The sequence below is a fragment of the Mixophyes fleayi genome, chromosome 10, assembly GCF_038048845.1.
Source record: "Mixophyes fleayi isolate aMixFle1 chromosome 10, aMixFle1.hap1, whole genome shotgun sequence".
NCBI classification, from domain to species: domain Eukaryota; kingdom Metazoa; phylum Chordata; class Amphibia; order Anura; family Limnodynastidae; genus Mixophyes; species Mixophyes fleayi.
In genome coordinates, this window is record NC_134411.1 from 45,307,109 (window position 1) to 45,331,309 (window position 24,201).

Here is a 24,201-nt window from a genome sequence, read left to right on the forward strand (position 1 = left end):
GCATGAAAGGTGGCGCACCATTCACCATTCCAGGATAAGTAAAAAAAAACGAACTTGGGAACCTGCTCAAGATAAAATGTGAATTTGTTCCTGACAAATTATTTATCTTTAACCAAAATTTTTCAGCTTTCATGACCATCGTTAATATTGAGAAGTTAATCCTGTTAATCCACTCTCTGACGAAGGGGAAACCAGACCTTAGACTTCCCTAGGTTTTAAATGGTCATTAAATCCCTTCTTTCTACAACCAATCAAGGAGGCTTGTCAGCTCACCCTACCCTCACTGGCGATTCAGAGGTTCATGCATTTGGTGGTGAAAGATTTCCTTTAGTTTTCCCCTACCCCATCTCTCCCACTATTTCCCCATACCTTTATACCTTTTTTTTTTATACTGTTTATAGTTATACTGCTATTACTGAATACAGATTTAACAGCATATTTTGTTGTTTGAAAACTATTCAAAAAAAGATTATACACAAAAAATTGTGTTATGATTGTTTTTAAAGATTGACTTGGCTGCAGGTTAAATCTAAACCTCTATTTTTTTCTGATTGTAAGCTGTGCTCAACTTCAAAGCAATTGTAAAAGTGTCCTGTGAAACAGCATTTGTGAACAGTTTGTAATTGAACAGTGATTTTTTTTCTTGTAAAACCAGTGGTCGAAGTGGGCAGGTATACAGTTGTATGCCATTCCTCCACTTCTCCCACACCCACTGCTGTACTAATTGATACCTCTGTGTGTGCTCAATGGAGATGTATCCTCCGTCCCCTAACACCATCTCCCTCTCCTTCCTCTATAGCCTGCAATTGTTCCTCCTTCTACAGTACCTTCTCCTCAGTGGAAATGAGCACAGCAGCCAAAGACTACTGTTGTGGAGGGCGCTGAGGCAGTCAGATCACCATCTTTTTGTCCCCACTGAGCTTCTGAGTGAGCCATAGCCCTAACGCTGTTTCGCTGTCCTCTACTAGACAAATGTTTCTGACGGGGCAAATCTTTGTTTGTTGCCCCCTGCAATGCTCCTGCTCTCCATCCCTTGCTGGATCCTAGGTTGCAGCCTGCTGGCCCACTTGCTACAAGAGCAGCTGCTGTTGGAGCCCAGCGTACTCAGAATAAGGAGTCAATAAGTGAAACATTATGAGGGGGGGGGGGGGTGGGCTAATGTTATGTGGGATTTGTGTGGGGACACAGAGGTTAGTTATGTGTGGACTGGGGTTTTAATGTTATGTGGTGTCTAGGGGTTGTAATGATATGGAGACTGGACGGTAAATGCTATGAGGGACTTGTGTGGGGACTGGGAGGTTAATGTTATGTGGGGATCGGAGGGGTAAATGTTATGTGGGACTGGGGGTCTTATGTTATGGGGACTGAGGGGCTAATGTTATGGGGACTGGAGGGTAAATGTGGTGACTAGGGGGTAATTTTATGGGGACTGGGGGGTTCTAAAGTTAATTTCAAAGTATCCAATTCTATTCACTTAAATTCCAACTTCAACCTGAAACTTGGGAGAGGTTGAACTTATATTTGTGCATTCCTTATAGTATTCTTTTATCAGGAGTGCATTTTAATACACATTTCTTTAATAAAATCAACAAGAGTAGGAATACATGCAAAACTCCCTTCTTCAGGGAACAACAATATGTTATACATATTAATGTCCATGTAGATGGTACTTTTTTCTATTTTTGCCTGTGAAAAACATTCATATCCGACTTTTAATAAGATGGGTTACATTTGTAGTTATTAATGCATATATAAATTTCTCATTTGCACAACAAACCATTCTTTTATGTGCACTGTGTATTTAGAGAGTACATTAATGCTTCTCGCAGTTTGGACACTATTTCCTTTAAGGTGGCTGTTATTTGTATCAAAAAACATTATTGTGAATTTATAAGCTTGTATTTGACATCAACATACAACTTAATAATTGTAAATGGGAAATAATGCAGTGCTTAGTAGAGAAACAAACTGAAAAATACATCTGTGTACAGAGCATCAGACGAGGTAATAAAGCACAACATAGTCTAACAGTGGTGCACCTGTAAATAAGTACAGGTAAATACAAATAAAAAATAATATAAGAAAATAGGCATTACATGTGATGGCATACATACAGAAATACAACTTAAGTGCCAGGTTATGGTTGATGTAAAACTTGGAGAGGAAAGAAGAGTAGAGTAAAAGGATAATAAAAAAGTTTATTAAGAAGACATGTCAGGAGGCAGATTAAAAGAGGTGTCATAAGAGAAGATTACCTAGGAACACGACAGAGGAAGAATGATTTACGGTGTATTAAAGCAGGCGCAAAGGTTAGTAGCAAACAAATGCTTACAGCGAAGTTTCTTGAAACTGGTATGGGTGGTCACTTGACAAATTTTGTGGAGTAAGGAGTACCGATATATTGACACCATGTATGAGAGCTTTTGCACCCACAGTAGTACTGCATCTAGGCATGTGATGAGGTGTTTGGCCAGTAGATTGCAAGATATAGGAGAGAGGTTATGAGTGCAGTAGGCAGGCAAGGGTCAGAAGGAGGCCTGATCTGGTGATGCAGCCATCTAGAGTGCCAAAAGACAGGAGTCGACGGAGGGGCAAAACCATTTTACATCAGCATAAAGTTGGCTATGGAGCTGTAACGTAGGCATGCAAAGGCATAGTGGCAGATGCTATTTTAGGTGGTGTCCACCTATAATAGAGGGAGGATTGTGAGTCTGATTTGATCGTGATTGAGCCATAGGACAGGCTTGGAGCACACTTGTTCCACAGATAGTCTAGCCGAGGTGGTAAGGGCATAGCTTAGTTTTGTAGGCACTACCTAGCTTAGCACAGACTTACATGGTAGTTACGTGCACATTACAATCTAAAAACTCATCAAAAGTAACTCCTAAATATTTTAAGGATCTGGCATCCATAGAGGGAACGGCAACATACAGGATATCTAGGGTATTATAACACATGATAAGCCTGGCAGGTGAGCCAGACTATTGCTAGTGTTGAGAACAAGTTTGTTCTCAGTCAGCCAAGATTGAATATTAACTAAGTCTAAATCAAGAGGGTGGTTAATGTCGGGGGTACTACTAGCACTGTAGTATATTAAAGGATCAAAGAAAAAAATATATATTACATATAATTTGAAATATGCATGTAGTTTAAATAGGAAGACATTATGTGTCCTACATTTTATTTTAAATACATTTAAATTAGTGTATACTTTTAGGGAAGGTATTCTGCTCCATGCAACTCCCAGCCCTCTTTCCCCCACCCATGCTTTGCCCAGCTACATCTCCTCCTCGATTATTATTTATTATTTATTTGGTCACTCACTAGCTGATCTGGTCTGAAGCCACTGAAAAGCTTTTGAGAGACACCAGTTGAACAGCTCTGGCTGTAGTAACCACTGTGGGACATTATGAAGTAATAGGCATGGTTATATTGAACAAATGACAATTGCATAGCTTGACTAGTACCAATATTGAGATTATATAATGATAATGCTGCAATAAGGATGTACCTAACTGGAAATGAATGTTAGGTACCCTGGGGTATTCAAATGGTGCTCCACACCTTTAAAATGCCAGCACCAGTCTGCATAGTTGACTACCAACATTTTTCGATATCCTGTACTCCTATCAGTGTGAAACAACAGGGATCCTCCAATAACGTTTCTTAACCAGCTGCAAGCTTGCCTTGTTTATCGGTGACATGAGTGGAACTTGGGTTGTTGTCTAGTTAGATGGTATTTGGTTGGAGGCTCACTTTTTATATACAGTATCTGTGTCAATGGTACCTAAATACCTCAGCAGTATTACTTTACCTGGCAAATTATTACTGATGCATCTGGTGCCATTATCATGGTGCATTCAAGTCAAGTAAATTTTTTATTTTGCCCTCTGGTATAAAAGGCTGCAGGGTCCCCCTTTACGATCTCTCTCATGTAGCCAGACCCGGGCTACCCGGGCCAGAAACAACTAAATTATTTAGTTATAAGATGTGCCTATCGTTTGCAGCACATACAGATAACCTGTTGGAACATGCTTAACTGTAGATAGAATTGTTTGCACATATTATGCAGTCATATTTTGAATAGTTAATTAAAGGGGCAGGGCAGATATACCAAACAAATTGACTACTTTGTGTATAGAGCATGCATAAACTTTTACTTGAAAGCATATTTGGAGATGCTGTGCTTGTACTTTGTACTAGATAAACGTTAACATGGCAGTGGTTATTTTGAAATGAACTAGGTAAGGAAGCATCGTCTGCAACATGACAATCCTTTTGAAATGGCACTAGGTGTGTTCATTCAGGACAAAACTTCTTTATTCAATATGGCTGGGACAAAATGTTTCAGATAAGATGGTTACTGTGTAGTAAAGGGTTGACAGCACTTTGTAATGTAATTGATAGTTTCTTAGAGGCACGCTGGATTAGAGCACTGTTGGGGTGCTGAAGTTGGAGGTGATGAAGGTAGCTTTCCTGGCTGTCAGCTGTATATCCACAGTCTTCACACACGTAGAGTTTGGTCCTGCGCTCTTTATAGGCATAATTCTGTTGTATTCCATGTATCTTCTTCAAGTGTGACTCCAGGGAGCAGCGCTGAGTAAAGGCCTTGTCACACAAGTGGCACTTGTAAGGGCGGACACCTAGAGAGATGAAAGATAGTCATTAGTTTTATCTCTTCATGTATCACTATATAAATCATTGTTTCTTTGTAAGGTGCTCTGGACATTCAGTATACAAATCACACAAATACAAATTATACATAATAACATATCATATGTAACACCCCCCTAGTGGTGTTTTAGTTAAACCTTTACCTCAGTGAATAGAGGAGGGGTCACCTAGAGGGTAAGATAGAAGTTTCTGAAAAGTTACATAAACTGGTTACCATGGTGATAACCCAGCCCAGCCTGTGAGACTAAGTGAGAGGAAGGAGGGGCTGTCAGTAAGGGGGGATAGGAACTGAGAAGGGAGACAGGAGAGGAGAGTTGTAGCTGGGGACCTGGGGTGGAAGCTCCCAGGCTCCCCCAGCATTGCCTGGAAGTCTGAGCATGGTGACTGAGCCAGGGCAAGGAATGTGTGCACTGGATGAGGGGGAGAACTCCATGCCACTATAGAGAACCCAAGAGAGAGGGGGACACTTCGCATGGAAGAGGCCCTGGAGTGAGGGCTGCTACAAGAGGCCTGGTAGCTGTAGTGTCAGATCCTGAGGCTGAGAGTACACAGAGTGACGTGTCAGAGCACAGGAGACATCATCCCCGCAGAGGAGGGGTGAGCTGCAGTTGAGAGGTACACAGAGTGTGTCAGAGCTGCATGGAGGAGAGGCTGCCTGCCTATTAGCATCCATGCATGTGCCCCTGCAGAAAGGGTGATCTGCAGTGAGTATGGAGTGCAAGAGACATGTAAATTATGTTATTTAACATCTGGATAACATTAAGAACTGTGCAGGAGGAGTGATAAGATATTTGCAACCATATTCGTATTGCTCATTAAGAACTGTGCTGGAGAGAGTAAGGAGATGTATATATTCTGCAACCATTATGATTATCGTGCTGGAGGAAGAGTGTAAATAAAAGTTCAGTTTGTTATAGAGATGGTCTGGCGCCCAAATTATTGTGACTTTTACACTGCATTACAAAGTGACATTACCTGTGTCCCACTAACTACAGAGAAACACCTGCATGTGCAGGGACCCCCTGATCATTTACACCCATGCCCATCAGCTAGCCAGGGCTTGAGAAGGAGGTGCACTGTGTACCCTTTGCACCCCACACTACACACAGTGACAGGGGGTTACATAATGGCGCCCAACGTGGGGCTCGAGCACAACAGATGGAGAAAGTGCTTGCAGGACACAGGAACTGAGAGCAGTGTGCCCAGCCGGAGAAACACCCTTGGGACACCATGTCTGACCGTCTCTAGGTGCCCAACAGAGACCAAGGGTAATGAGGAGGTAAAGCAAGTTGTTTGCTGAGTAGTTCTGTCCAGGACAGTATATGGAGCAGCAGTGTGCTTGTTGCTGAGACTTGTAGTGCCACTTATCCCAGCTGAGTGGGAAGCAAAAGAAGAAAAGGTTCAACATGTGAGGTGCAATTACAATGCAGTCTGTATATTGCCTTTCCTGAGGATTTGGGGAAGCAAAGAGAGGCAGGCTGTGCAAGTGACGTCTGTATATTGCCCTTCCGGAGGATTAGGGGGAGCAAAGAAAGGCAGATCGTCCACGTTGGAGAGAAAGGGGGGGAAGACAACCCCGCTGGTCAAATGCCACCCCTGCATATATTGCTGAGATGTATTTGTTGGGAGGGGCCCACGAGAGCCACCTGTCTCTTTTTGACCCAGGAGGGGGGAGACATGGGCAGGCATGGGCAGGTGCTACATTGCTTTGGCATAAAGCCATATTTAAATGTACATTGAAAGAAAACAGGACACCTGTGACTCACATGTTTACATCCATTGGGGGTGTTGTGGGGTATGCAATGTGAAATGTGTTTTATATTGATACTGCCATTGTATTGCTATGTATGTATTCACTTTACACTGTGATTTTTCATGCAATAGTGATGTAGAAAAGTTTACATGTGAGTTAGGTGTGAGTGAGATTAGCTAGGCAGCCCCATTAGGTGTAGTTTAGGGTGCCCAGCTAATCGGGGGAGAATGTAACACCCCCCTAGTGGTGTTTTAGTTAAACCTTTACCTCAGTGAATAGAGGAGGGGTCACCTAGAGGGTAAGATAGAAGTTTCTGAAAAGTTACATAAACTGGTTACCATGGTGATAACCCAGCCCAGCCTGTGAGACTAAGTGAGAGGAAGGAGGGGCTGTCAGTAAGGGGGGATAGGAACTGAGAAGGGAGACAGGAGAGGAGAGTTGTAGCTGGGGACCTGGGGTGGAAGCTCCCAGGCTCCCCCAGCATTGCCTGGAAGTCTGAGCATGGTGACTGAGCCAGGGCAAGGAATGTGTGCACTGGATGAGGGGGAGAACTCCATGCCACTATAGAGAACCCAAGAGAGAGGGGGACACTTCGCATGGAAGAGGCCCTGGAGTGAGGGCTGCTACAAGAGGCCTGGTAGCTGTAGTGTCAGATCCTGAGGCTGAGAGTACACAGAGTGACGTGTCAGAGCACAGGCGACATCATCCCCGCAGAGGAGGGGTGAGCTGCAGTTGAGAGGTACACAGAGTGTGTCAGAGCTGCATGGAGGAGAGGCTGCCTGCCTATTAGCATCCATGCATGTGCCCCTGCAGAAAGGGTGATCTGCAGTGAGTATGGAGTGCAAGAGACATGTAAATTATGTTATTTAACATCTGGATAACATTAAGAACTGTGCAGGAGGAGTGATAAGATATTTGCAACCATATTCGTATTGCTCATTAAGAACTGTGCTGGAGAGAGTAAGGAGATGTATATATTCTGCAACCATTATGATTATCGTGCTGGAGGAAGAGTGTAAATAAAAGTTCAGTTTGTTATAGAGATGGTCTGGCGCCCAAATTATTGTGACTTTTACACTGCATTACAAAGTGACATTACCTGTGTCCCACTAACTACAGAGAAACACCTGCATGTGCAGGGACCCCCTGATCATTTACACCCATGCCCATCAGCTAGCCAGGGCTTGAGAAGGAGGTGCACTGTGTACCCTTTGCACCCCACACTACACACAGTGACAGGGGGTTACACATATAAACACAAATTACAAATATAAATCATACAAATATAATTATAAGTAGCAAATATACCTGTGCAAATGAAACATAAAACATAAAAAAATCACACAAATAAAAGTTAAACATAAAAACATAACAAGTACATGCGAGGTAGACAAAGGAGGTAAAGATTTTAAATATAGGGTATAGTAGGCCCTGGTTACAAGAGCTTACAGCCGTGTTTTGCATCCAGGTTAGTATGTCACGGATAGTGCCCAGTGGCAGGGCCGTCTCTTCCATTGGGCACAATGGGCAGGTGCCCATGGGCCCCTGCGGGCAAGGGGGCCTGTCCGAGGCAGCGCTGTAAAAAAAAATCCTGAAAATAAAAAATGAAAATACTTACCTTGCGGCCACATCAGTGGCGATCCAGCTCCCTCCCTGGTCCCCTCTTGCTGTGCTCAGCGGAGCGGAAAAAAGAAGAGAAGGGGATCGGACTTAAGGTAAGTAAAGGCGGCCCCTATATATATATATATGTAAAAAAAAGTGATTATATATATATAATCACTTTTTTTTTTACATACATATATTTTTTTTTTTTACACACTATATTTTTTTTTTAGGGGTCCGGGGCACTGCATTGCCCGGGGGCCCATAAAGTAGTTAAGGTAGTTAAGGTGGCCCTGCCCAGTGGTGCAGCAAGATTGCCTTAGCTTCATCATTTTAATTTGTCTTTATTGGTTGTATAATTAACTACTACAGAAGTACGATGTAAACCAAACGTAAATAGTCGTAAAGTTCCGATCATCATTTTGTTTACAGTTTGTGTTATCCAATAAGTGATTGGTTTTCATCATTGACGTTTGACTTTACAAGGAGACGTAACGAGTTGCTTTCTCATTTTACTATAATCGAAAATGTTTTAACAGTAACTTGCCCTTTAACTTAATATGGACAAGGTTGTGATCAAGAAGAGAAAATATGAAGATGATTGTAGTGAGGGCAAAAAGGAACAAAAAGGTGGGAATAAGAGTGAAAAAGAAAGAGCAGTTCCCACTGATAAAACTGAGGTGATTAGAAGAAAGATGTTATTATTATATTATTATTATTATTATTATTATTATTATTATTATTATTAATAAGACTAAGTACTCTTGCGAAGCGGTTCTAATAGAAAATTGACTAGGGGTGCTACAGAATAAGATATATGACTTAAGGGGGTCAAAATTGAAAAAAGGTCAAATTTTACATTGGAAGCTGCAACCAATAGATGGCACAAGTGTATACTGAGAAAATTATATTCATCCTCCCAGAAACTTCTCAACATGTTATCGGGCTCAATTAGTTAGAAGCAAAGCAATAAAAGGAGATTTGCTCTAGGAAAAACCATATTTCAATGCAAGGGGTGCCAATGCATATATTTTTTGCATGCAGGTAAAATACTGGCTGTTTGTATGGAGCACACATACACTGACCAGCTTTATTGTTACACTGCTATTTACAGTTGAGGTACGACATGCTCCCTGTCAACACTAAATCTATCTGCACATATTACCTTTGCCACCAACCCCTGAAGTGCAGCATGGTTTTGCTCTTTTTTTTGCTATGTTCCCAACTATAAATGTGGCCCTATATGCTGATTTTTCATGTATAAAATCAAACTATATAACACAGTGCCACATCTAAAATTCTAAAAGCCATATCTGGTATACAACGTATATCTGGTGTCCAGTGTTATATGTAGAGCCATATATTTACTGCAAAATCTGATATGCAGAGTGAGGGGTGGATTGGCCATAGGCTTCATCAGGTGATTTCCCTGAAGAGTGGTGGAATCAGGGGCACAGGGTCCTGATCTGGGTGGTCAGGCATATCAGGGCAGGCTTTCAGACTGGCCCAGGTATTGGACTGCTTGATGGTCTCTGGCTCTTCTCCAGGGCTGAGCCACCCTTTTGAATAGCCACATGGATCACTCCGGGCTGATATTTCCCTTCCCCTTGCGTGGGCTAGTGAACCCACCCCCCCATGCCGTGTCCTGCGGTGTGACCACTGATGCTATTTGGAACCGGCTCAGAGGGGAAGAGAATTCTAATTATTCTTTGTTCTCTGAGCAGGAAGTGCAGAGTGGACTTTAAGGGCAGCGCCCCCTCTGGAGCAAACTTTAAGGGCAGCGCCCCCTCTGGAGCAAACTTTAAGGGCAGCGCCCCCTCTGGAGCAAACTTTAAGGGCAGCGCCCCCTCTGGAGCAGACTTTAAGGGCAGCGCCCCCTCTGGAGCAGACTTTAAGGGCAGCGCCCCCTCTGGAGCAGACTTTAAGGGCAGCGCCCCCTCTGGGTTGAACTGGGGAACCTGGGTTCTCATGGGAGCAGATAACATGTCTGGAATTAAGACAGAAGCTTGTAATTTAGAGCTGGAGATAGAGGTTGAAGATGGTCGGAGTCTACGGAGCGGGCAATCCTGTAAAAAATGTACATCACTGGCACAGTAAAGACATAGTTTGTAGGTCATCCTGCGCCATCGCTCCTCTTCGGTCAGGTGAGGGCGTGGAGCACCTGAAAACCTGGAATTTGTTACAGGAATATTGGGAGGTACTGCTTGCAGAGAGTCAAAGGCAGACAAATTTGGTAATGAAATGTTAGCAGCATAGTTAGACTCCTTACAGCAGGATGTATTAGGGGTGGAAACTGGAAGTTGCTTAAGCACTTGGTTCAGCAAGGAAGATACTTGCGCTATTTGAGTGCGAAGTTGAAGAATGTCCACTTGGAGCAACTGGAACAGGGAATTTTCTGAGGAAATAGCAGCCATGGTCTTAATGTTGAAAACGGAGTAGGTCACTTCCCTGGAAATCCTTTCCAAAAGAGATGAAAGCCGTGCAGCAGCAGGCTTGGTTTTAGGGCCAGATCATACTGTCAGGATTTCCCAGGTATGACCACGGAGAGGAGATAAGTGGTTATAATGAGTTTATTAATAAACAGAGATGACAAGGTAACTCATGAGACAGTTCAAAGTGCAGATGAGAAACAGGTAACTGCAATAGTAGATTTCAACAGGCAGCGTAGAACTACAAGTACCAGGTATAATGGTTAAAGATGCAGGAGTCCAGGACACAGGTAACAGCAAATAGTGGATTTCAACAGGCAGCGTAGAACTACAAGTACCAGGTATAATGGTTAAAGATGCAGGAGTCCAGGACACAGGTAACAGCAAATAGTGGATTTCAACGAAGAAATGTGCAAGAGTCCAGATAGCAGATAGAAGCTGAGCACAGGGAATGCTCCTCGGAATGACCTGATGATCTGGCCCAGACTGTATGAAGCAGGCAGGTATAAATAGGCCTCATGCAGCTGAAACCACTCCCAGTAATCAAGGAGAATAATCAAGTAGCACAGTGACCCCTTTGGTAGGCAGTGGTACTACAAGTGGAAAGCATACCAAATCCAATAGAGTCACTGCAGACAGCAGCTACAGAGTGCAAATCGTGACAGTACCCCCTCCTTAAAGGGCGGATTCCAGACGCCCAAATACTAGAAATGGTCAGAAAAGTCAGAGTCATAGTCCAGAATTGGGCATGTATTTGAGAAGTCTTCATGCAAGGACGGGAAGGGTATAGAAACCACACCACAGGGGAGTTGAGATCCAGGAGAATCTTTCTTCTTCTTCCTCTTCACTTTCTTTTTATGGTTTTTAGAGGGTTGCTGGAAATGGAGTGAAGAAAACGATAATCTCAAAGTGGGAGTAGCTGGAGATAGAACATGTGGCATAGATGAAGCACTGGGAGTGAGAATAGCAGGTGCTGGTATAAATTCTTTGATCACGGCCTCAGTAAAAAGCTGTAAATCAGACAGAATGGGATCTTGGGTTTCAATTAAGGGCTCTGCCCATTCCAGAGCTTCCCCTGTAAAGTTGGCCAACATGTAAAACACCTGCTTTCGTTGGGTATCAAGGAGGTCAAATACAAAGGGAAAATAGGATATACAAAACTTAATGAGGGCATGAAATTGCTGAATATCCCCATTGAACGTAGGTGGTAGCTCCGACTTGGCAGCAGGCCCGGACTGGGTGGCAGGCTTGGCAGGGACAGCACTGAGAGAAGCCTCGGGGCAGACAACACTGTGAGAAGCCTCAGGGCAGACAGCACTTTGAGAAGCCTGAGGGCAGACAGCACTTTGAGAAGCCTGAGGGCAGACAGCACTTTGAGAAGCCTGAGGGCAGACAGCACTAAGTGGTAACTCGGGCTGGACCGCATGGACTGGCAACTCGGGCTGGACCGCATGGACTGGCAACTCGGGCTGGACCGCATGGACTGGCAACTCGGGCTGGACCGCATGGACTGGCAACTCGGGCTGGACCGCATGGACTGGCAACTCGGGCTGGACCGCATGGACTGGCAACTCGGGCTGGACCGCATGGACATGGACTGGCAACTCGGGCTGGACCACATGGAACTCTTCTGGAGCAGACTGGAGGGACAGGACCCCCTCTGGAGAAGTCTTTAAGGGCAGCGCCCCCTCTGGAGCAGACGGTAAGGGCAGCGCCCCCTCTGGAGCAGACGGGAAGGGCAGCGCCCCCTCTGGAGCAGACGGGAAGGGCAGCGCCCCCTCTGGAGCAGACGGGAAGGGCAGCGCCCCCTCTGGAGCAGACGGGAAGGGCAGCGCCCCCTCTGGAGCAGACGGGAAGGGCAGCGCCCCCTCTGGAGCAGACGGGAAGGGCAGCGCCCCCTCTGGAGCAGACGGGAAGGGCAGCGCCCCCTCTGGAGCAGACGGGAAGGGCAGCGCCCCCTCTGGAGCAGACTGGAAGGGCAGCGCCCCCTCTGGAGCAGACTGGAAGGGCAGCGCCCCCTCTGGAGAAGCCTTTAAGGGCAGCGCCCCCTCTGGAGAAGCCTTTAAGGGCAGCGCCCCCTCTGGAGAAGCCTTTAAGGGCAGCGCCCCCTCTGGAGAAGCCTTTAAGGGCAGCGCCCCCTCTGGAGAGGTCTTTAAGGGCAGCGCCCCCTCTGGAGCGGACTGTAAGGGCAGCGCCCCCTCTGGAGCGGACTGTAAGGGCAGCGCCCCCTCTGGAGCGGACTGTAAGGGCAGCGCCCCCTCTGGAGCGGACTGTAAGGGCAGCGCCCCCTCTGGAGCGGACTGTAAGGGCAGCGCCCCCTCTGGAGCGGACTGTAAGGGCAGCGCCCCCTCTGGAGCAGACTTTAAGGGCAGCGCCCCCTCTGGAGCAGACTTTAAGGGCAGCGCCCCCTCTGGAGCAGACTTTAAGGGCAGCGCCCCCTCTGGAGCAGACTTTAAGGGCAGCGCCCCCTCTGGAGCAGACTTTAAGGGCAGCGCCCCCTCTGGAGCAGACTTTAAGGGCAGCGCCCCCTCTGGAGCAGACTTTAAGGGCAGCGCCCCCTCTGGGTTGAACTGGGTTCTCATGGGAGCAGATAACATGTCTGGAATTAAGACAGAAGCTTGTAATTTAGAGCTGGAGATAGAGGTTGAAGATGGTCGGAGTCTACGGAGCGGGCAATCCTGTAAAAAATGTACATCACTGGCACAGTAAAGACATAGTTTGTAGGTCACCCTGCGCCATCGCTCCTCTTCGGTCAGGTGAGGGCGTGGAGCACCTGAAAACCTGGAATTTGTTACAGGAATATTGGGAGGTACTGCTTGCAGAGAGTCAAAGGCAGACAAATTTGGTAATGAAATGTTAGCAGCATAGTTAGACTCCTTACAGCAGGATGTATTAGGGGTGGAAACTGGAAGTTGCTTAAGCACTTGGTTCAGCAAGGAAGATACTTGCGCTATTTGAGTGCGAAGTTGAAGAATGTCCACTTGGAGCAACTGGAACAGGGAATTTTCTGAGGAAATAGCAGCCATGGTCTTAATGGTGAAAACGGAGTAGGTCACTTCCCTGGAAATCCTTTCCAAAAGAGATGAAAACCGTGCAGCAGCAGGCTTGGTTTTAGGGCCAGATCATACTGTCAGGATTTCCCAGGTATGACCACGGAGAGGAGATAAGTGGTTATAATGAGTTTATTAATAAACAGAGATGACAAGGTAACTCATGAGACAGTTCAAAGTGCAGATGAGAAACAGGTAACTGCAATAGTAGATTTCAACAGGCAGCGTAGAACTACAAGTACCAGGTATAATGGTTAAAGATGCAGGAGTCCAGGACACAGGTAACAGCAAATAGTGGATTTCAACAGGCAGCGTAGAACTACAAGTACCAGGTATAATGGTTGAAGATGCAGGAGTCCAGGACACAGGTAACAGCAAATAGTAGATTTCAACAGGCAGCGTAGAACTACAAGTACCAGGTATAATGGTTAAAGATGCAGGAGTCCAGGACACAGGTAACAGCAAATAGTGGATTTCAACGAAGAAATGTGCAAGAGTCCAGATAGCAGATAGAAGCTGAGCACAGGGAATGCTCCTCGGAATGACCTGATGATCTGGCCCAGACTGTATGAAGCAGGCAGGTATAAATAGGCCTCATGCAGCTGAAACCACTCCCAGTAATCAAGGAGAATAATCAAGTAGCACAGTGGCCCCTTTGGTAGGCAGTGGTACTACAAGTGGAAAGCATACCAAATCCAATAGAGTCACTGCAGACAGCAGCTGCAGAGTGCAAATCGTGACAGCAAGTCTGTGGGGATATATTCATGTAGTGTGTGTGTGTGTGTTGATAGGGTCTAACAATACAATGTGATGTCTCTATTAAATTTGGAGGTTAAGATAAGGTAAGGTATTTAATAAATGTGAAAGTTCTAAATAAAATGTTGGGGTTGCTTGAGGGTAAATATGTCTATCTGTTATGTGTGAATGCTATTAGTTTAATATTGGAGCTGGTTGGAGGAAAGGTGTCCTAATTATTAAATACGGGGGCTATTCATTTAATGTTGAGGCTGTCTGGGGTTGGGGATGTTCACTCATTGCTTTGCTTTCCAGAAGGAAAACCGGGGCACCAATATTCCCGCATCCAGACAAGGAGCAACTGAGTTTAAGATACCAGTAGCTGCAAGTAGTGAAAGCTGCAAGACTAGGTAGGAGAGAGACTGACTGACAACTGACCCTTGTTTTTTTCCTGTTGTGTGCAGTATTGCCAGGATGTTTGAAGGGAAAGGGCTATAGAGGGCATTATAACACTGTCTAATGCAATAGCCATGTCTCTTGCATGCTGTTTATGCCACCCTGGCGGTATAGCTGCACCTTGGTGGTATAGAGCACGTATTACTCTGCCTCCTGACAAATTGACCTCACCCACTATCCATTTGGTTCTGCTTTCAGAATATTTTCCAGGGCCACTATAAACTACCAATACACCCATGTGCATATCTTCCAATTGTCCTGATTTAGGTAGGACAGTCCTAATTCTGTATTGAACTGCTGGGACTGTGTGTCCAACGCACTCTAGTGGCATGCATATGCCACTAATGTGCCCAACAAAGCAGTAATGTGTCTACATGAAAGGATTGGGGGCAGCATAGCGTCTCAGAGGACTTGGCACAATGTGATGTGACAACTCTTGCAGCTTGATGTGACACCCCTCCTCTGTCCCTTTGTCCTGAATAAAATTAAAATGTTGGAAGACATGCCAATGTATTATGAAGAGTCATAACTGCTAATATGCCTAGTCAATGTCCTTCCCTACTGAGTTAAACTTGATACGCAGTCTAAAACATAAAACTATAACAGTCAGGATGGCCGAGCGGTCTAAGGCGCTGCGTTCAGGTCGCAGTCTCCTCTGGAGGCGTGGGTTCAAATCCCACTTCTGACAAATGTTTTTGGATAGCACTCTGGCACAGTATATGGTGATAAAAACAGCGCTACTAGTAAAATAGAGCCTGATGTTATATGTGATGGCAGCTATACTAGAGAGTTATCCTGACTCTTAAAATGATAAAGGTAATGCAGTACTATGTGCTAAAATCACAGTATATATAGATGTTGTATAGATGGTCTGTTTAAATGTGTATATAATCCTATGGTACCTGAATGATGCAGTAATTAATATGCATATATAGTGGGTGAATACTGGAATGTTAAACTGAGGAGTGTTTTTTAACTTATATGAACGATTGTACAGTCAAGTATATAGTGGAGAAATTTAAAGATCAACCCCAACTTGTTTGGGTACAGTGGTATATTCACAAGTATACACTATGGGCCTGATTCATTAAGGAACCTAAATTAAGAAATCTCTTATTTAAGTCTCCTGGACAAAACCATGTTAAAATGCAAGTCAGTTTTCTATTTTACACATAAGTTAAATACTGTCTGTATTTTTCATGTAGCACACAAATATCAACTTTAAATTTCAGTGTGCAAATAAGCTATCAAGTATTTGTGTGCTACATGACAAACTGTCAGTAACTGTCAACAGAAAACTAATTTTCACCCCTTGCATTAAATAAGAGACTTAAATAAGAAATTTTTTAATTTAAGTTACTTAATGAATCAGGCCCTACATGGACAAAAGTATGCGGACGCTTGACCATTACACCAACAGGCACTGTAATGACATTGTATTCAAATACATATACTAGAATATGGAGTTGGTCCCCCTTTTGCAGTGATAACAGCTTCCACTCTTCTTGGAAGGCTTTCCACAAGATGTTGGAGTGTTTCTGTGGGAAATTGTTCCCATTCATTCTGTAGAGCATTTATGAGGTCAGGCACTGATGTTGGACAAGAAGGCCTGGCTCGCAATAGTTCCAGTTCATCCCAAAGGTGGTCGATGGGGTTGAGGTCAGGACTCTGTGTGGGCCAGTCAAGTTCTTCCACACCAAGCTCATCAAACCATGTCTTCGCAGTCCTTGCTTTGTGTACTGGGGCACAGTCATGTTGGAATAGAAAAGGACCTTCCCCAAACTGTTGCCATAAAGTTGGAAGTATATCATTGTCCAAAATTACTTGGTATGCTGAAGCATTAAGATTGCCCTTCACTGGAGATAAGGGGCTTAGCCCAATGTCACAAGCCGCGGCGCTACGCCACATCCTGGCGTGATCTAGCAGCCGGGCACGTGCATTAGTTACAATGCACTGTTATTGTTCTTTGGGGTTATCTTTGTGGCATAGAGTAGGAGTGTGTAGGGACATCCTCCAACTCCAGGGGGAGCTCTAGTATGATTTTAATTTGTTCATTTATATATTTATACATGTTCCTGGTTTATGATATTACCTATGCTAGTTCTAAGCTAGTAATTCATTAGCAGCCTCCTGAGGCTGATTGTCAGCCATGCCCTCCTCCTTTCTGATTTGCCCATCAAAGTATTTAAGGCAGGAAGGGCATAGCCTCTCTGCTGGTTATAGTGCTCAGTATCCTGTCTGCTTGCTGATCTTTGGATTTACTGCTGTGTTTTTGACCCTCTGCCTGGAACCTGGACCTTGATTGATTGCTCGTTGCCCTGACCTTTGCTTTGTGACCGGACCTCCCTTGATTGCTGCCAGCCCTGACATCTTGCCTGTTTCTGACCACGTTACCTGCTTCGGCCCCACGACCTTCGCCTGTTTCCTGACTACGCTTATTCTACACCCCGCTACTCTGCGCTACGGTACGGTAATAAACCAGTACTACTTTGAGTATAAGACCTGGGGGCATCCGAGTACCTGTGAGCATAACGAGCTCTATGGGAAAGTCGGCTGCTATAGGTGAAGATCTCTCCATCTGGTTCAACTGGTTTATGATAAGACCGTTAGCTGTAACGCCAAACCCCTGAAAAACAGCCCCATACCATTATCCCTCCTCCACTAAACTTCACAGTTGGCATAATACAGTCAGGCAGGTCTCTAGCCCGGGCTTGCTCCTGGGCTTGGATGTAGATGACCAAGGGTCCCCACTCAAGTCTCTTTGGTGATGTAACTTGGGGTGCAGTGTCTCAATAATTTGGGCACCAGACCTCCTCTGTATTGCAAAAAAAAAATCATTATCTACACTCCTTCACTTCAGCACATTCTTAAGCGGTTGCAGTGATAAATTAAATATGCACAGTTCATGAACACATCTCCAATCTCCTCCTTGCATGGTTCTTAATGGCTACATGGACACAATATTAACGGGACAATCACATTTAAAATTTTGGCTTTTTCGCTCACATTCCTCTCTCATAGCAGTGTTCACTCACCCCTCCTCTGCAGGGGTACTGTCTTTCACCTCTCCTCTGCGAGGGTAATGGCACTCACACCAGAGGAGGAACTAGCGAGTTGTGGACCCACACACACACACGCACACGAAAACAAAATGTATATTTCAAGTATAAGATATATAACATGTGCCTCCCTCTGTATCACACTGCCGCCAATATGTATCACACTGTGCTCCCCCTTCTGTATCACACAGTGCCACACTGCCTCCATTCCTTTAATTACCTTTTACGTGACCTTCTTGCTTCTCTTCCTCTTTTGTCTTCTTTCTTCATGCTTGTGGCTCCTCTCTGCATTGCTCCTCACTGACAATGCTGGACGTAATGACTTCACACCCAATATGCAGGGAGGAGGATGCCGGTTCCTGGGTGCCGCCGGATTGCTAAGTATAAATATATATTATTTATTTATTTTAAATGGATTCCGTCAGTGGCGGCAGCACACCCCATTTTCGGCAAGGGCCCTGGTGTCATGCATCGGCCACAAGGCTGGTAGTTCCGCCTCTGTCTCACACTTTCTCTGCGGGGGTAATGTCTCTCATCCCTATTTTGTGGAGGTAATTTCCACTCACCCCTCCTCTGCAGGGATAATTTCCACTCACCCCTCCTCTGCAGCGGTAATACCACTCACTCCTCCTCTGCGGGGGTAATATCCTCTCACCTCGCCTCTGCGGAGTAATATCACTCACCCCTCCTCTGCAAGGAAATATCTATCAATTGGACGCTGACAGAAACTCCCTGTGTGCTTCTCTCAGCTGCAGTATCACCCCACCTCTGTAGGGGTTATATCTCTTACCCCTCCTCTGTGGGTTTATTATCTCTCACCCTTCCATTGTGTGGGTAATATCTCTCACCCATCCTCTGCAGGGGGTATAATCTCTCACTCTTCCTCTGTGAGGGTATGCTGCCACAGGTAATTTAGCCAGTAAATCTGCCCCATGTCACTAGTATTCTGTCTGGCATGATGTACTTTGGCTCCATGTGGCAGCAGGCCATAGACCAGTTCATCTAATTACAATGGGGAACCCAAGACCTCCTCCCCTTCGTCCTGTGTCCTTGGCTATCACTTCCTCACCACACAGGTTCTCATCCCCTCATACCAGCCTTATGTTGTTAAGCAATGTTCTTGCCTGTGTTTCCTCTGGGTCCTAGTGCCAGACCACATCTTCAGTCACTGGGAGGTGTGTAAAACAACACCAGAGGGGGTGTTACAGATGTACATTGTAAACACAGTTCCTGGTAGGATTGGCTATGGATTTATCTACAGCCACTATACATATTAAGTAGAGATGGGCGGGTCCGGTTCTCCGAGAACCGAACCCACCCGAACTTTGGGTATCCGAGTACCGAGCTGAGCAGCTCGGTACTCTCCCGCCCATTCCGAATCCAAATCGAGGCCGAACGTCATTGTGACGTTGTCGGATCTCGGGACTCGGTTCTCGCGATACTTCAACTTTATAAATACACGCCTCCACAGCAATCCATCGCCATTTGACAGAGGGAGAGAGCAGGGTGTAGTCATAGGCTAATTAGAGCAGGGACAGAGAATACAATATTGTTCTTGCAATTGCTCTAACCAAAATCGCTAGTGCAGAGAGGAGGATAGAGGTTTATTATTTTTTCTTCATATTTGGCACTCCCCAGCGCTTTTGGGGTGTCCCCCATAATTGTGCATTAATATTTCTGGCTGTCAAAAGTCATATCTGTCAGCAGTATCTACTAAATAATTTGTAGCACTCCTCAGTGTTTTTGGGGTGTCCTCCCTAATTGTGCATTAATATTTCTGGCTGTCAAAAGTCATATCTGTCAGCAGTATCTACTAAATAATTTTTAGCACTCCTCAGTGTTTTTGGGGTGTCCTCCCTAATTGTGCATTAATATTTCTGGCTGTCAAAAGTCATATCTGTCAGCAGTATCTACTAAATAATTTTTAGCACTCCTCAGTGTTTTTGGGGTGTCCTCCCTAATTGTGCATTAATATTTCTGGCTGTCAAAAGTCATATCTGTCAGCAGTATCTACTAAATAATTTTTAGCACTCCTCAGTGTTTTTGGGGTGTCCTCCCTAATTGTGCATTAATATTTCTGGCTGTCAAAAGTCATATCTGTCAGCAGTATCTACTAAATAATTTTTAGCACTCCTCAGTGTTTTTGGGGTGTCCTCCCTAATTGTGCATTAATATTTCTGGCTGTCAAAAGTCATATCTGTCAGCAGTATCTACTAAATAATTTTTAGCACTCCTCAGTGTTTTTGGGGTATCCTCCCTAATTGTGCATTAATATTTCTGGCTGTCAAAAGTCCTATCTGTCAGCAGTATCTACTAAATAATTTTTAGCACTCCTCAGTGTTTTTGGGGTGTCCTCCCTAATTGTGCATTAATATTTCTGGCTGTCAAAAGTCATATCTGTCAGCAGTATCTACTAAATAATTTTTAGCACTCCTCAGTGTTTTTGGGGTGTCCTCCCTAATTGTGCATTAATATTTCTGGTTGTCAAAAGTCATATCTGTCAGCAGTATCTACTAAATAATTTTTAGCACTCCTCAGTGTTTTTGGGGTGTCCTCCCTAATTGTGCATTAATATTTCTGGCTGTCAAAAGTCATATCTGTCAGCAGTATCTACTAAATAATTTTTAGCACTCCTCAGTGTTTTTGGGGTGTCCTCCCTAATTGTGCATTAATATTTCTGGCTGTCAAAAGTCATATCTGTCAGCAGTATCTACTAAATAATTTTTAGCACTCCTCAGTGTTTTTGGGGTGTCCTCCCTAATTGTGCATTAATATTTCTGGCTGTCAAAAGTCATATCTGTCAGCAGTATCTACTAAATAATTTTTAGCACTCCTCAGTGTTTTTGGGGTGTCCTCCCTAATTGTGCATTAATATTTCTGGCTGTCAAAAGTCATATCTGTCAGCAGTATCTACTAAATAATTTTTAGCACTCCTCAGTGCTTTTGGGGTGTCCTCCCTAATTGTGCATTAATATTTCTGGCTGTCAAAAGTCATATCTGTCAGCAGTATCTACTAAATAATTTTTAGCACTCCTCAGTGTTTTTGGGGTGTCCTCCCTAATTGTGCATTAATATTTCTGGCTGTCAAAAGTCATATCTGTCAGCAGTATCTACTAAATAATTTTTAGCACTCCTCAGTGTTTTTGGGGTGTCCTCCCTAATTGTGCATTAATATTTCTGGCTGTCAAAAGTCATATCTGTCAGCAGTATCTACTAAATAATTTTTAGCACTCCTCAGTGTTTTTGGGGTGTCCTCCCTAATTGTGCATTAATATTTCTGGCTGTCAAAAGTCATATCTGTCAGCAGTATCTACTAAATAATTTTTAGCACTCCTCAGTGTTTTTGGGGTGTCCTCCCTAATTGTGCATTAATATTTCTGGCTGTCAAAAGTCATATCTGTCAGCAGTATCTACTAAATAATTTTTAGCACTCCTCAGTGTTTTTGGGGTGTCCTCCCTAATTGTGCATTAATATTTCTGGCTGTCAAAAGTCATATCTGTCAGCAGTATCTACTAAATAATTTGTAGCACACCTCAGTGCTTTTGGGGTGTCCTCCCTAATTGTGCATTAATATTTCTGGCTGTCAAAAGTCATATCTGTCAGCAGTATCTACTAAATAATTTTTAGCACTCCTCAGTGTTTTTGGGGTGTCCTCCCTAATTGTGCATTAATATTTCTGGCTGTCAAAAGTCATATCTGTCAGCAGTATCTACTAAATAATTTGTAGCACACCTCAGTGCTTTTGGGGTGTCCTCCCTAATTGTGCATTAATATTTCTGGCTGTCAAAAGTCATATCTGTCAGCAGTATCTACTAAATAATTTTTAGCACTCCTCAGTGTTTTTGGGGTGTCCTCCCTAATTGTGCATTAATATTTCTGGCTGTCAAAAGTCATAACTGTCAGCAGAATCTACTAAATAATTTTTAGCACTCCCCAGTGGTTTGCGCTCAGAATGGATTCAAAGCAGTCCACATATGATCTAAATGAGCAACCAGGTTCTGTCACCAGTCCTGATGTTAGTGTTCCCAGTACGTCATCTGGCCAAGGCGATGTCAATCAACAGAGTGTTTTCAAATTAGTGCAAAAAACAAAAACCCCAAAAAAATTTACTGTATTGAAGCGAAAAAGAAGTGTAACTGAGCAAAAGTTAAGTGACGATAAAAAAAAAATTGCAAGCATGCCATTCTACACACGCAGTGGCAAAGAGAGAATGAGGCCTTCACCTTTGGCTATTAGTGGCAGATCCCAAAAAGTTACCCAGCCTACAATTGGTGCACAACTACTGTTACGCGTCAAAGCCGAGCTGCAAGATAACAGTGAGGCATTACAGGAGAATATTTGCTCTGATTCACAAATGACAACAATCCCTGTGGAGAGTCCATCCAACAGTGGGATGTCTAATCGTGAGCATTCTGCTGATGTGTGCCTTAATAGCCCGAGTGTAGCCGGTGATACCCAAATTGAGGATGCCACTTTGGAATTAGAAGAGGATGAGGGGGAGATTTGTGTAGGCGACGAGGGCACTAATGAGGATGTTGATGAGGATGAGGTTGTTTGTGTAAGTCCTGCACCAGTGGCAGCAGTTCTGGCACGTGACAAGAAAAAGGCCATTGTCATGCCTGGGCATAAAACAAAAAAATCCACTTCTTATGTGTGGAATTATTTCTACCCAAATCCAGACAACAATTGTATAGCCATTTGTAGTGTATGTGAAGCCACAGTCAGTCGAGGGAGGGACCTTAACCATCTTGGAACCTCGTCTATGTTACGCCATTTAACGAGAGTTCATGGCAAAGTGTTGGGAAAAGCTGAAAGTTCTTCCCAAAAGAATACAAGCACTCCCTCATCAGCTAAGACCCTCCGCTCACCGACATACCGACGGCTACAAAATACACCCACCACACCATCCTCATCAATATCCTCAGTAGCGCTCGGAGTTAGCCCGGCATCCCACTTAAGGCTGGATGACTCCGGCACTATTATTGATTCCTCTGAAGAAAGCGTTAGTCCTGCTGCTGCTGTTGCTGCTGCTGGGGGTGAATCGTCATCCCAGAGGCAGGTGAATAAAATGAGCAGTCCTACATTTCAGCAATTAACTGTGAAACAATCATTTGCGAGGGGAAGCAAATATGACAGCAGTCACCCAGTCGCCAAGCGAATCACAGACGCCATGGCTGCAATGTTAGTGTTAGATCTGCGTCCAATCTCCACAATAAACGCAGCTGGTTTTTCACAGTTAATTGAGATTTTGTGTCCGCGTTACAGAATTCCATCGCGACACCATTTCTCCCGTAAAGCTATTCCACAACTATACCAAAAAGTGTGTAAAAATGTAGAGATTGCGCTGAAAAATGCCATTCTGCCCACTGTTCACTTAACCACAGATATGTGGACAAGTGGAAGTGGCCAAACCAAAGACTATATGATTGTGACAGCCCACTGGGTTGGTCATTCACCTTCACCAGCAGGAACAGCAGCAGCATGTACACCACTACGTAACATTTGTCACAGGCAGGCCACTCTTTGTATCACCGGCTTCACTAACAGGCATACGGCTGACAATTTGTTACGCAAACTGAGAGATGTGATTGATGCATGGCTTATACCACTCGGACTCTCCCCAGGGTATGTCATTTCAGATAACGCCAACAATATAGTGCGAGCATTACAGCTGGGTGATTTCCAACATATTCCCTGTTTTGCTCACACCATCAACTTGGTGGTGCAGAGCTTCCTACGAAATAACCGTGAGGTGCAGGAGATGCTTTCGGTGGCCCGTAAAATTTCAGGCCATTTCAGGCATTCAGCCACAGCATGTAGGAGATTACAGCAGCTCCAAGAGCAGTTTAACTTGCCCTGCCACCAACTTAAGCAAGAGGTGGTAACTCGGTGGAATTCCACCCTGTACATGCTTCAGAGGATGGAGGAACAGCGCAAAGCCATCCAAGCATATTGCACAAGTCATGACATTGGGAAAGGAGGGGGGATGTATTTCACTCTTGCACAGTGGGGAATCCTTTCAGTGCTGTGCAAGGTGCTGAAACCATTTGAAGTTGTGACATGTGAGGTCAGTGCTGACTCTGCTAGTTTGAGCCAAGTCATTCTTTTAATTAGACTATTGGAAAAGCAGCTTGAGAAAATGAAGGAGGAGCTGAAAGCAAGCAATTCAGCAAAGTATGTTGGCCTTGTCGATCAAGTACTTAATTCGCTTCACAATGATCCTCGAGTTATTAAGATCTTGAACTCGAATCAGTACGTTTTGGCCACTGTGCTTGATCCAAGGTTTAAAACCTACATTGAGTCTTTACTTGTAAATGAGCGAGATGTGAACTTTTGCAAGGAGCTATTGCTCAGCAAGTTGGCCGCTGAACTGGGCCTCGGCTTGACGACGTGTCCTCCTTCACTTTCTCAAGCTGTTGCTCGTAAAAAATTAAATTTCCAA

At 44.4% G+C, this 24,201-nt stretch overlaps 1 protein-coding gene and 1 non-coding gene across 2 annotated transcripts in view; one reads left to right on the top strand and one right to left on the bottom strand.

Moving 5' to 3' along the window:
- Positions 1 to 1,565: 1,565 nt before the first annotated feature.
- The window catches only part of OVOL1 (ovo like transcriptional repressor 1), a 40,392-nt gene continuing 17,756 nt past the window's right edge, over positions 1,566 to 24,201 (bottom strand). Inside the window, exon 4 of the mRNA XM_075188652.1 lies at positions 1,566 to 4,643. Coding sequence (XP_075044753.1) covers positions 4,348 to 4,643 — 296 coding nt within the window. The 3' untranslated portion in view covers positions 1,566 to 4,347. The remainder of the gene's footprint in view (positions 4,644 to 24,201) is intronic.
- Positions 15,305 to 15,387, top strand: TRNAL-CAG (transfer RNA leucine (anticodon CAG)). The gene has a single exon. It is a non-coding gene; the product is annotated as a tRNA-Leu (tRNA).